Source organism: Pseudorca crassidens, chromosome 3, assembly GCF_039906515.1.
Source record: "Pseudorca crassidens isolate mPseCra1 chromosome 3, mPseCra1.hap1, whole genome shotgun sequence".
Taxonomy (NCBI): domain Eukaryota; kingdom Metazoa; phylum Chordata; class Mammalia; order Artiodactyla; family Delphinidae; genus Pseudorca; species Pseudorca crassidens.
The window spans coordinates 109,076,434-109,089,675 of record NC_090298.1 but is presented as its reverse complement, the minus strand read 5'-3'; the positions used below and the strand labels follow the sequence as shown (position 1 = coordinate 109,089,675).

Here is a 13,242-nt window from a genome sequence, read left to right as displayed (position 1 = left end):
GGCAGGAATAAAGACACAGACATAGAGAATGGACTTGAGGGCATGGAGGCATGGGGGAAGGGGAAGCTGGGATGAAGTGAGAGAGTAGCACTGACATATACACACTACCAAACGTAAAATGGATGGCTATTGGGAAGCTGCCGCACAGCACAGGGAGATCAGCCCGATGCTTTGTGACAACCTAGAGGAATGAAATTCTGATACATGATACAACATGGATGGAACGTTACAGTAAGTGAAACAAGCAAAATACAAAAGGACAGATATTGTGTGGTCCCACTTACATTAGGTATCTATAATAGGCACATTCATAGAAACAGAAAGTACACAGAGGTTCCCAGGGGTGGTGGGAAGGAGGGCATGAAGGGTTACTGTATACTGGGTACAGAGTTTCTATTTGGGATAATGAAAAAAAGTTCTGGAAGTGGATCGTGATGATGGTGCACAACATTGCCAATGTACTTAAATGCCATTGAATTGTATACCTAAAAATGGGTAGTGTGGTAAATTGTGTGTGTGTGTATATATATATGGATGAATTTTATTATAAACATTTTATAGATTTTTTTTTCGCTTAAGTTATTTTCAGCCTACATGAGCATTATACCACAAAATATGTACCACAAAACAATGTATGCCAAGAAATACATTCAATTGTTTTTTCTGAAGAAAAACAAAATGTGTTTTTCTTAGAAGCTTTAACAGCAGCTGGTTTCCATTGGGAAGAAATACTCTGCAAGAATTTAGTGTTTTAGCACCTGCAGCTCATGCCTTTTTCCTCATACATATATATCATCCATTCACATGAAAAATCACCTATTAGTGAATTGATCAAGTTAATTGACAATAAAAAAAAAATGTATATGTTTTAGTTTTTAATATTCCAGCTTAGAAACATTTCTAGTAAGCCCTATAGAGCACTCTCTGTGAGCTGTTGCAAAGTTTTTTTCTTTTGCTCTTCACAGGAGAATGCAGCCTTTCTAATTTAAATACATTTGTAATGTATTAATTTGAGTGTTTTATTTATCAAATTTGGAATAAAAATGTATTTTTTTAAGTTCTGGATATGGGTAGTGGTGATACTTGCACAACATTTTGAATGTACATAATGCCTCTCAGTTGAACGCTTAAGTATTTAAAATGGTAACTTTTATATGTAAAATGGTAAATTTTATATTATGTGTAATTTACCACGGTACAAAAATAACTGTAGACTCTAAATCTTTGATATGAGCTAGAGAAGGTTTACACTCCTTTAGCTAAGATTGCATGCTTTAAAAATGTGCTCCAGAGGGCAGACAGCAGAAGCAAGAAGAACTACAATCCTGCAGCCTGTGGAGCAAAAACCACATTCACAGAAAGATAGACAAGATGAAAAGTCAGAGGGCTATGTACCAGATGAAGGAACAAGATAAAACCCCAGAAAAACAACTAAATGAAGTGGAGATAGACCACCTCCCGGAAAAAAAGTTCAGAATAATGATAGTGAAGATGATCCAGGACCTCGGAAAAAGAATGGAGGCAAAGATCTAGAAGATGCAAGAAATGTTTAACAAAGACCTAGAAGAATTAAAAAACAAACAGAGATGAACAATACAATAACTGAAATGAAAAATACACTACAAGGAATTAATAGCAGAATAACTGAGGCAGAAGCACTGAGAACTGACCTGGAAGACAGAACGGTGGAATTTACTGCTGCAGAACAGAATAAAGAAAAAAGAATGAAAAGAAATAAAGACAGCCTAAGAGACCTCTGGGACAACATTAGACACAACAACATTCGCATTATAGGGATCCCAGAAGGAGAAGAGAGAGAGAAAGGACCTGAGAAAATATTTGAAGAGATTATAGTCGAAAACTTCCCTAACGTGGTAAAGGAAATAGCCACCCAAGTCCAGGAAGCTCAGAGAGTTCCACACAAGATAAACCCAAGGAGAAACACGCCAAGACACATAGTAATGAAATTGGGAAAAATTAAAGACTAAGAAAAATTATTGAAAGCAACAAGGGAAAAACGACAAATAACATACAAGGGATCTCCCATAAGGTTAAGAGCTGATTTCTCAGCAGAAACTCTACAAGCCAGAAGGGAGTGGCATGACATGTTTAAAGTGATGAAAAGAAGAACCTACAACCAAGATTACTCTACCCAGCAATAATCTCATTCAGATTCGATGGAGAAATCAAAAACTTTACAGAAAAGCAAAAGCTAAGAGAATTCAGCACCACCAAACCAGCTCTACAACAAATGCTAAAGGAACTTCTCTAAGTGGGAAACGCAAGAGAAGAAAAGGACCTACAAAAACAAACCCAAAACAATTAAGAAAATGGTAGTAGGAACATACATATCAACAATTACCTTAAACGTGAATGTATTAAATGCTCCAACTAAAAGACACAGGCTTGCTGAATGGATACAAAAACAAGACCCATATGTATGCTGTCTACAAGGGACCCACTTCAGACCTAGGACACATACAGACTGAAAATGAGGGGATGGAAAAAGATATTCCATGCAAATGGAAATCAAAAGAAAGCTTGAGTAGCAATACTCAGATAAAATAGACTTTAAAGAATGTTATAAGAGACAAGGAAGGACACTACATGATGATCAAGGGATCAATCTAGGAAGAAGATATAACAATTATGAATATATATGCACCCAACATAGAAGCACCTCAATACATAAGGCAACTGCTAACAGCTATAAAAGAGGAAATTGACAGTAACACAGTAATAATGGGGGACTTTAACACATCATTTACACCAATGGACAGATCATCCAAACAACATTAATAAGGAAATACAAGCTTTAAATGACACAATAGACCAGATTTAATTGGTATTTATAGGACATTCCATCCAGAAACAACAGAATACGCTTTCTTCTCAAGTGTACATGGAACATTCTCCAGGATAGATCGCATCTTGGGTCACAAATCAAGCCTCAGTAAATTTAAGAAAATTGAAATCATATCAAGCATCTATTCTGACCACAATGCTATGAGATTAGAAATCAGTTACAGGGGAAAAAAAATAAAAAACACAAACACTTGAAGGCTAAACAATATGTTACTAAATAACCAAGCGATCGCTGAAGAAATCAAAGAGGAAATCAAAAAATAGAGACAAATGACAATGAAAACATGACGATCCAAAACCTATGGGATGCAGCAAAAGCAGTTACAAGATGGAAGTTTATAGCTATACAAGCCTACCTCAAGAAACAAGAAAAATCTCAAATAAACAATCTAACCTTACACCTAAAAGAAGTAGAGAAGAACAAGCAAAACCCAAAGTTAGTAGAAGGAAAGAAATGATAAAGATTAGAGCAGAAATAAATGAAATAGAAACAAAGAAAACAGTAGCAAAGATCAATAAAACTAAAAGCTGGTTCTTTGAGAAGATAAACAAAATTGATAAACCATTAGCCAGACTCATCAAGAAAAAGAAGGAGAGGACTCAAATTAATAAAATTAGAAATGAAAAGGAGAAGTTACAGCAGACACTGCAGAAATACAAAGCATCCTAAGACACTACTACCAGCAACTCTCTGCCAATGCAGTGGACAACCTGGAAGAAATGAACAAATTCTTAGAAAGATATAACTTACCAAGACTGAACCAGGAAGAAATAGAAAATATGAACAGACCAATCACAAGTAATGAAATTGAAACTGTGATTAAAAATCTTCTAAGAAACAAAAGTCCAGTACCAGATGGCTTCACAGGTGAATTCTATCAAACATTTGGAGAAGAGCTAACACCCATCTTTCTCAAACTCTTCCAAAAAATTGTGGAGGAAGGAACACTCCCAAACTCATTCTATGAGGACACCAAAACCAGACAAAGATACTACAAAAAAAAATTACAGACCAATATCACTGATGAATATAGATGCAAAAATCCTCAACAAAATACTAGCAAGCAGAATCCAACAACACATTAAAAGGATCATATACCATGAGGAAGTGGGATTTATCCCAGGAATGTAATGATTCTCCAATATACGCAAATAATCAATGTGATACACCATATTAACAAATTGAAGAATATGGTCAAACCATATGATCATCTCAATAGATGCAGGAAAAGCTTTTGACAAAATTCAACACCCATTTATGACAAAAACTCTCCAGAAGGTGAGCATAGAGGGAACCTACCTCAACATAATAAAGGCCATGTACGACAAACCCACAGCAAACATCATTCTCAACGGTGAAAACCTCAAAGCATTTCCTCTAAGATCAGGAACAAGAGAAGGATGTCCACTCTCACCACTGTTTTTCAACATAGTTTTGGAAGTGCTAGCCACCGCAATCAGAGAAGAAAAAGAAATAAAAAGAATACAAATTGGAAAAGAAGAAGTAAAACTGACACTGCAGATGACATGATACTATACATAAAGAATCCTAAAGATGCCACCAGAAAACTACTAGAGCTAATCAATGAATTTGATAAAATTGCAGGATACAAAATTAATGCACAGAAATCTCTTGCATTCCCATACACTAGTAATGAAAAATCTGAAAGAGAAATTAAGGAAACACTCCCATTTACCATTGCAACAAAAATAATAAAATACCTAGGAATAAACCTACCTAGGGAGACAAAAGACGTGTATGCAGAAAAGTATAAGACACTGATGAGAGAAATTAAAGATGATACAAACAGATGGAGATATATACCATGTTCTTGGACTGGAAGAATCAATATTATGAAAATGACTGTACTACCCAAAGCAATCTACAGATTCAGTGCAATCCCTATCAAATTACCAATGGCATTTTTTATAGAACTAAGCAAAAAATCTTAAAATTTGTGTGGAGACACAAAAGACCCCGAATAGTCGAAGCAGTCTTGAGGGAAAAAAACGGAGCTGGAGGAATCAGGCTTCCGGACTTCAGACTGTACTACAAAGCTACAGTAATCAAGACAGTATGGTACTGGCACAAAAACAGAAATATAGATCCAAGGAACTGGATAGAAAGTCCAGAGATAAACCCATGCACCTATGGTCAACTAATCTGTGACAAAGGAGGCAGGGATATACAATGGAGAAAAGACAGTCTCTTCAATAAGTGGTACTGGGAGAACTGGACAGCTACATGTAAAAGAATGAAATTAGAACACTCCCTAGCACCATACACAAAAATAAAGTCAAAATGGATTTGAGACCTAAATGTAAGACCAGACACTATAAAACTCTTAGAGGAAAACATAGGAACAACACTCTTTGATATAAACCACAGCAAGATCTTTTTTGACCCACCTCCTAGAGTAAGAAATGAAAACAGGGCTTCCCTGGTGGTGCAGTGGTTGAGAGTCTCCCTGCCGCTGCAGGGGACATGGGTTCATGCTCTGGTCCGGGAGGATCCCACATGCCGCGGAGCGGCTGGGCCTGTGAGCCATGGCCACTGAGCCTGTGCCTCCGGAGCCTGTGCTCCACAGAGGAAGAGGCCACAACAGTGACAGGCCCATGTACCACAGAAAAAAAAAAGAAATGAAAACAAAAATAAACATATGGGACTTAATCAAGATTAAAAGCTTTTCCACAGCAAAAGAAACTACAAACGATGATAAGAGAACCCTTAGAATGGGAGAAAATATTTGCAGACGAATCAATGGACAAAGGATTAATCTCCAAAATATATAAACTGCTCATGCAGCTCAACATTAAAAAAACAAACAAACCAATCCATAAATGGGCAGAAGACCTAAATAGACATTTCTCCCAAGAAGGCCAAGAAGCACATGAAAAGCTGCTGAACATCACTAATTATTAGGGAAATGCAAATCAAAACTACAATGAGGTATCACCTCACACCATTTAGATTGGGCATCATCATATAATCTACAAACAACAAATGCTCGAGAGGGTGTGGAGAGGAGGAACCCTCTGGCATTGTTGGTGGGAATGTACATTGATGCAGCGGCGGGGTGGTGCGGGTGGTGGGATGAATTGGTAGACTGGTACTGACATATATACACTAATATGTATAAAATGGATAACTAATAAGAACCTGCTATATAAAAAATAAAATAAAATTCAAAAAATAAAAATGTGCTCCAAATTTTAGTTTATGTTCGAATAACTAAATAGAATTGTCAAAACATGATGCTTTGGAATTTGCATTACTTAAGAGTTGTCCATTTTCTGACTTGATTCTTGTTTCCCTCCTAACTGCAGTGTGTAATGCATCTTGAAGACCGGTTACAGGAGCTATACTTCAAGAGCAAAATGCTGTCTGAGTACCTGAGGGGGCAGATGCGTGTTCATGTCAAGGAGCTGGGAGTGGTTTTAGGGTATGTTCCTGATTCCTTTTCCGGCTTTGCTTTCTCGTTTCACTGTGTTTATTTAGGCAAGGAATATTCCTCAGAATTGCCTTTTTTCTTTTTAAGTTTTTTGTCTTGTTAGAAGCTGTATACTGTTATCAGCTGGATTGTTCTATACCAGCGGTCCCCAACCTTTTTGGCTCCAGGGATTGGTTTCCATTTCCACCAACGGGGTGTGGAGAATGGCTTAGGCAGTAATGTGAATGATGGGGAGCGGCTGATGAAGCTTTGCTCGCTTGCCCGCCGGTCACTTCCTGCTGTGTGGCCTGGTTCCTAACAGGCCACAGACTAGTACCAGTCCACGGCCTGTGGGTTGGGGACCCCTGATGTATACAGTATAAAAGCAGAACCCTGTCCTACACTGATCTGAAATGCACTTTCTCTTGTGCAATTACAGTAGGTTGAGAATATAGTCGAATAAAAAGGAATTAAAGTCTACATTTTTGCATTAGAAAAAAATAAGTACGTATTCGTTTTTATTTATTAAATATGTTGTAAACTCATCATTCCCAGCATCTGCCCGGCCTTCCAAATGATCTGATTGAAGTAATGGCACTCTATGGATGATGGTATATTATCTACATATTATTACTCCTTCCCCATTATCTATATATTATGTCTTTATACTCTGAAGTTATTCCTGGGAAGAAGCTAATTATCTAAAATGCTAACTGAAGGACAAACAGGAAATTGGCGAGAGGCATAGTATAGCCCCTTTCATTATGTTCTGTAGTCACTTTCCCTGTGTTCTATGTCCACTTTGTGTGTGTGTATGTGAAAATTATTTCTTGAAATGCTGGTTGAATAAATTAAAACAAGCTAGAACTTTTGTCTAATTTGAGCTTTTATGAAGGGGGAAAGAGCCAACATCGAGTTGCTACTATATGTCTGAAACCAAATTAAATTCATTCATTAATGTTATTGCTTATTATCCAGATTGGAAATAGATGATTCTCCGCATGTAATGCCTTTATTTTTAGAAAATTTAAACTAATTTGTAAAGTAATGTACATATAATGAAAGTTTCAGTGCATTTTGGCATAAAGTGAAAAGTAAGTCTTTTCCTCAACTTCCAATCCTCAGTCAAGCACAGTTAATGGATTGTTTCTTCTTACAGAATTTTTAAATGTGTAGGGTTAAAAATATAAATTAATTTGTACTCTATATATCTTGGTGCAGCTTGCCTTTTAATGTATCTTGAATGTTTGTTCATTTAAGCACATACCACACATACTGATCTATATCATTTTTAATGGCTGTAATGCATTCCATTATATGGTGGAATTTATTTTCAGTGTTTTGCTGTTACAAATCAATGCTGGAATAAATATAAACCTTTGAGGTTTATAGGATAAATTCTTTGATGTAGAATTTTTGAATTAAAGGCCATATGTGATTAAATTGTTGGTATTTTGATAGTAATAGTAAATGCTATCCAGAAAGTACCAGAATAAATTTTCACGAACAGTGGGAAGCACACTCTTCTTACTGCTATTTATTACCAAACTTTTTAATCTTCGCCAAGCTACTAGCTGAAAAATGAAATCTGATTTTATTCAGGTTTATTCTCTAACGAGGAGTGTGTCTGCATAACTTATTTTGATATTTATTGGCCATTTTTCTTTTCGTATAAGTTATTTGTGGTAGGTTGTATTTTTAAGAGGCTTCCATTATGTCTTCCCAGTAAATCTTATTATAGAAACATTTGTATCCAAAACAATATGGCTGCACACTATTATTCTGTTATTATACTATATAATATTTCTTTTTTTAAAAAAATAAATTTATTTATTTATTTTTGGCTGCGTTGGGTCTTCGTTGCTGGGCGTGGGCTTTCTCTAGTTTTAGCAAGCGGGGGCTACTCTTCGTTGTGGTGAGCAGGCTTCTCATTACGGTGGCTTCTCTTTGTTGCGGAGCACAGGCTCTAGGCACACAGGCTTCAGTAGTTGTGTCACGTGGGCTCAGTAGTTGTGGCGCACAGGCTTAGTTGCTCCGTGGTATGTGGGATCTTCCTGGACCACGGCTCGAACCTGTGTCCCCTGCATTGGCAGGTGGCTTCTTAACCACTGCGCCACCAGTGAAGTCCCTATATAGTATTTCTTAGACATTATCCCTTGCCCTGATGCATGGTCCATCAGCACATCAGTGAGATGGTTTCCTGCATTCGTGACTTTGTTACTGTTGGGTTTCAGAGGCTTTCTGTTTTAAAAATCTTTAGTTATGGTTTTTACTTACTGAAAAATTTCTAATTTTCATTATCTTCAGTTCTCTTACCCTTTTCCTTTTGTCCAGGGTGGCCAAGCTCCTTGAGTGGAGATGTATAGTGACTTTATAGATAGCAGGCATTGCCTGTAGGAATAAACCTGAACTGAGATTTTTTTTTTTTTAATTTCAGGATTGAATCCAGTGATCTTCCTCTTCTGGCTGCTGTAGCAAGCACTCACTCTCCATATGTTGCTCAGATACTACTTTAACAGAAAGCCTGTTGGAAATTGGTGGAAAGTTAAGTAGAAACCAAGGAAGCAGTCACAACATGCATTTATGGCAATTATTTTTCTCTGTCAGACCTTCATCTGAATGAGTCAGTCACCTGGGTGGGTATTCTGCATTGCAGTGCATATTGTGTCATCACTGGATGGCTTTTTCATTTTGACTGGACTTCTGGATGGTGGCAGACTTTTAACCAAGTGAAACTAAAAACAGCATTTGGGGGGAAAGCATTTGAAGAAGCCAAAGTGTAACTTCGACGTTTCTACAAGATGAATAACATTGAGGAATTTCATTATGATCACTACAGTCTTGCCATAACCCATAAGTAGGAGGAATGGATATCTCATGATTAAATGGCTCAGAAAGAGTCATTTCATTAGTTTTAATTCTTTATTTCTAAGGTACAAAGATCTATGAAACTTTGTGTTTTTTTGTTTTTCAATTCAAAATAGCTGATTTCTGGGTATTTCTCAGAGTATTTTAAACAGCTTGTTAATTAGAATAAACTCAGAATAAAGCGTATAAATCTGTGTTATGTTATCCATCCAAGTGTACATATGTATCTATTTTTTAAAAAAGCAGAGGTAGAAATACAAGATTGGTAAACATGCCTTTTTAAAAAATATATTTTCAACTAGGATTAATTGTATATAATGTTGAAATATTACTTTCTGGTGATTTTTCTGTTTCACACACCCTAAAATATAAGTAAAGCCAATCTTTTTTTAAGGCTGAGGAATGTAGATTCCCAAAATAAGAATACTACTTTATACCATTTGTTTTGTTTATAAGTATAAGCTAATTCTTATAAATGTTAATATTTACATATTTGCATTTAATTTAATAAATTAAAATTAGGATTAAAAATTGCACCAAAGCATTGGCAGAAATAATACTATTTTCTTTAAAAGTGCTCAGGTAGCCGAGGCCCTTGGTTTCGGTATCAGCCCTTCTTGAACCCATAGGAACTGAATATTTGTTTCACTGCTTCATAATATTCAGTTTACACTAAAAGAACTCATTAACTCTTAAGATTTTTTTTTTCTCTAATAGCTCCTCTCTTCCAAAAGCTAACTTTTTTCAAAGATTTCAACTTTTCAGTTGTTATTGTTTTTGTATATATTGTAGAGTGTTGCTTGTGAGAAAGGCTAATATGGAACCAAACTCTTGTAAGTAATGTAAATAGAAAGATGGGTAGATAAAGTTTTCATTATGCTCTACTACCTCAGTTTACTTGAAATACTACATTATAGTTTATCCTTTACTTATCTGGTCTAAGATACTTTTAATGCTAGAAGTGAAGCTGGTTTCTACTTTCATGAACTATTTTCATCATAATTAGTTGATTAGCTTAAAACAGAAAACCACTTGCTCATTCTGTTTCTAGGTACATTTTGTCTATAATGCATCTATTCTTGCTATTTAAGTTTTCAATAATTAAGGAAGATTTCTGTGGTTTATTTAGTCTTTGACCTTGAATTTATAGCATTGGGTCACATTTTGTCTTACTCTAATCTCCAGCTAAACTAAGAAGAAATGGTTATTTTAATGGAATGTAAACCTGAAATTGGTGTGCTTGCAATTGCTTTGGCCCCTGTGTCCTATCAGCTGGTACCAGTTAGTACCAGAGTCTTCCATGGATGACTTGCTGTCAAAGAGTGTTTATGGATATATTTTCGTTAGCTTAATTTTTTTAGTCTATTCATTAATGAAGTTCTTCTCTCATCTGTTGTTTGGAATTTTATGAATCAATCTCTTTAGCAGAATTCAGAATATAGAAAAGATCATATGTGGCCACTGTACATTTTTATTTTTAATTGTAGTTCAGAATATGTAGCAGGTAGACAGTGTCTTTTTTATGTGTGTTATTGTTTAAATTAATCATTGAACTATTCACAGTCCTATCTATTTGAAATCTCTAATAAATTACCATTTAGGAAATCTAGTCTTCAATAAATGGATGGCTCATGCTACTGTAATTCTTAAAACTAAGCTTTGCTTGAAAGGAAAAGGCCTATAGTTTCTTATAGAATCATCAATCCTTATAGGATTCCTGAGTTTTATAATTTGCAAGTCTTCTGTAATTTCTGCTCCTTCGTCATAGTCATTCTTGCATTACACAAAGCCCAAGGAATGAGCTGCTACTTCTTTAAAGTGTGATCATTATGATGAATGTGAAAAGAATTTTTGGCCTGTTCAAAATAATTTTTTTCAACTTCTTACGGTACAGATAGATATATGTTACACATTTTAAAAACCTATTTGTTGCAACAGGAGATGAAAAAGGGATCTTTTACATTATAGATTTAAAACTAATTTTTCCTGTATATAAACTAATTGGTTTGATTTTAAATATTCCTGGCTTTTATTAATATGTCTTAATTTTGAGTTTGAAAATGTTAAGTGCAATAAACATACTAGCACAGATTTCATTTTGTTGCAATTGGCATACACTGGGGATGATCACTTTAAAAAGAAACAGATTTTACACAATGCCTACTTCTGGTAGATGTCTTATGAGATTATTATGCTTTAAGTTATTTAGATGGTGGGAGATGTAAAATGTAAATACTTGTTTCTTGTTCTGTATACATTTCTCAAATGTACGCCTGTATTATAATAACCTCCCAGTTCTAGGGGATATTTGTGCAATAAATACACATGTCAATTTGATGGATGATGTTGTTCTTTCTTTCACATTTAATAAGGTATATGTAACATGGATTCTGGTGCCGGCCCACCTGGATTGTTTTCCCAAATGTGACACTTCTAGGCATGTGACCTTGTTCATAATGTCCTTCTCTAATCCTAAATTTCTGAATTGGTAACTTAGTAGAATCTACTTTATGAGGTTGTGAGAGTCAAATGAAATAAGGAATGTCAAGAATTTTATCTCAATGCTTGGCACACTCCAAATGCTCAGTAATTTTGGGGTGCTATGGTTGCTAGGGAATCTGTCCAGCCTTTGCTGTACAGCTCCTATCTATTTTATTTTGGGGGAAATTTAACATTTATTCTTTATTTTTTTTATTTTTGGCTGCATTGGGTCTGTTGCTGTGCGCGGGCTTTCTTTAGTTGCAGTGAGAGAGGCTACTCTTCGTTGCAGTGCACGGGCTTCTCATTGCGGTAGCTTCTCTTGTTGTGGAGCATGGGTTCTAGGCGCGGGCTTCAGTAGTTGCAGCACGCGGGCTTAGTAGTTGTAGCACACAGGCCCTAGAGCGCGCGGGCTTCAGTAGTCGCAGCATGTGGGCTCAGTAGTTGTGGCTTGCAGGCTCTAGAGTGCAGGCTCAGTAGTTGCAATGCACAGGCTTAGTTGCTCCACAGCCTGTGGGATCTTCCTGGACCAGGGCTCAAACCCGTGTCCCCTGCATTGACAGGCGGATTCTTAACCATTGCGCCACCAGGGAAGTCCTAACATATATTCTTTTGAGTTAAAGTGTAGTAACCAAAAAAATATGGTATATTCTTACATTTGACCTAATCTTCACGATGACAAATTGAAATTTTCTTTAAGTGCTTTTGTGAAAACAAACTGAATATCAATCATTTAAAACTAGAAGAAGCCATGTAAACTTGTCAAGAACATTGTTTCTAATTAAAATTGCTACTGACTTTATTATTTTATTTATTTATTTTTGGCTGCATTGGGTCTTTGTTGATGCGCATGGGCTATCTCTAGTTGCAGCAAGTAGGGGCTTCTCTTCGTTGAGGTGCACGGGCTTCTCATTGCCTTGAGAAGGCAATGAGAAGTAGCTTCTCTTGTGCGGAGCACAGGCTCTAGGTGTGCGGGCTTCAGTAGTTGTAGCACATGGGCTCAGTAGTTGTGGCTCACAGGCTCTAGAGTGCAGGCTCAGTAGCTGTGGTGCACGGGCTTAGTTGCTCCTCGGCACGTGGGATCTTCCCAGACCAGGGCTTGAACCCGTGTCCCCTGCATTGGCAGGCAGATTCTTAACCACTGCACCACCAGGGAAGCCCCTGACTTTAAAATTAAACAAAAAATTGGCCTGTTGGTTTGGATTCTAATCCTGTTCTGTTCATGGATTTGCATGTCCCTCTGAGCAAGTCTGTCATCTTCATCTGCATTGTAGGGAAGTCACCTCTTCCATCAGTCCTTAGCGCCTGCTCTGCAGCAGTGATTCAACCCTGAGTAGGCTGTTGGGAAGCTGCCTTACTCAGGTTGGGTTGATTTGGGCAGAGTTACGCCAGGCAGCAGGATTAGGCCAGGGGCTTTTTGCAGTGCCTGTTTTTATATTATTTTACATTTATCACTCTTACATTTGACTGAAGAGACTAAATGCACTGTTTTAAAGCAGAAAGGAAGTATTAAGTATTTGGGAAGCATTTATCAGATAGTTTAGAGGTTTATAATTACCTGTGTTTATATGTGCTGTTCTCTGATAAAAATTTAAAGAAA

General features: G+C 36.5%; 1 protein-coding gene across 3 annotated transcripts in view; it reads left to right on the top strand.

Annotated features, from left to right (window-relative positions):
• FNIP1 (folliculin interacting protein 1) overlaps window positions 1–11,501 on the top strand; it is a 132,506-nt gene extending 121,005 nt beyond the window's left edge. For all 3 annotated transcript variants that reach the window (XM_067731653.1, XM_067731654.1, XM_067731652.1), the window contains 2 exons: window positions 6,193–6,308; window positions 8,734–11,501. In XM_067731653.1, the coding sequence (XP_067587754.1) occupies window positions 6,193–6,308; window positions 8,734–8,812 (195 nt within the window). In that variant the 3' untranslated portion in view covers window positions 8,813–11,501. The remainder of the gene's footprint in view (window positions 1–6,192; window positions 6,309–8,733) is intronic.
• The last annotated feature ends 1,741 nt before the right edge of the window (window positions 11,502–13,242 follow it).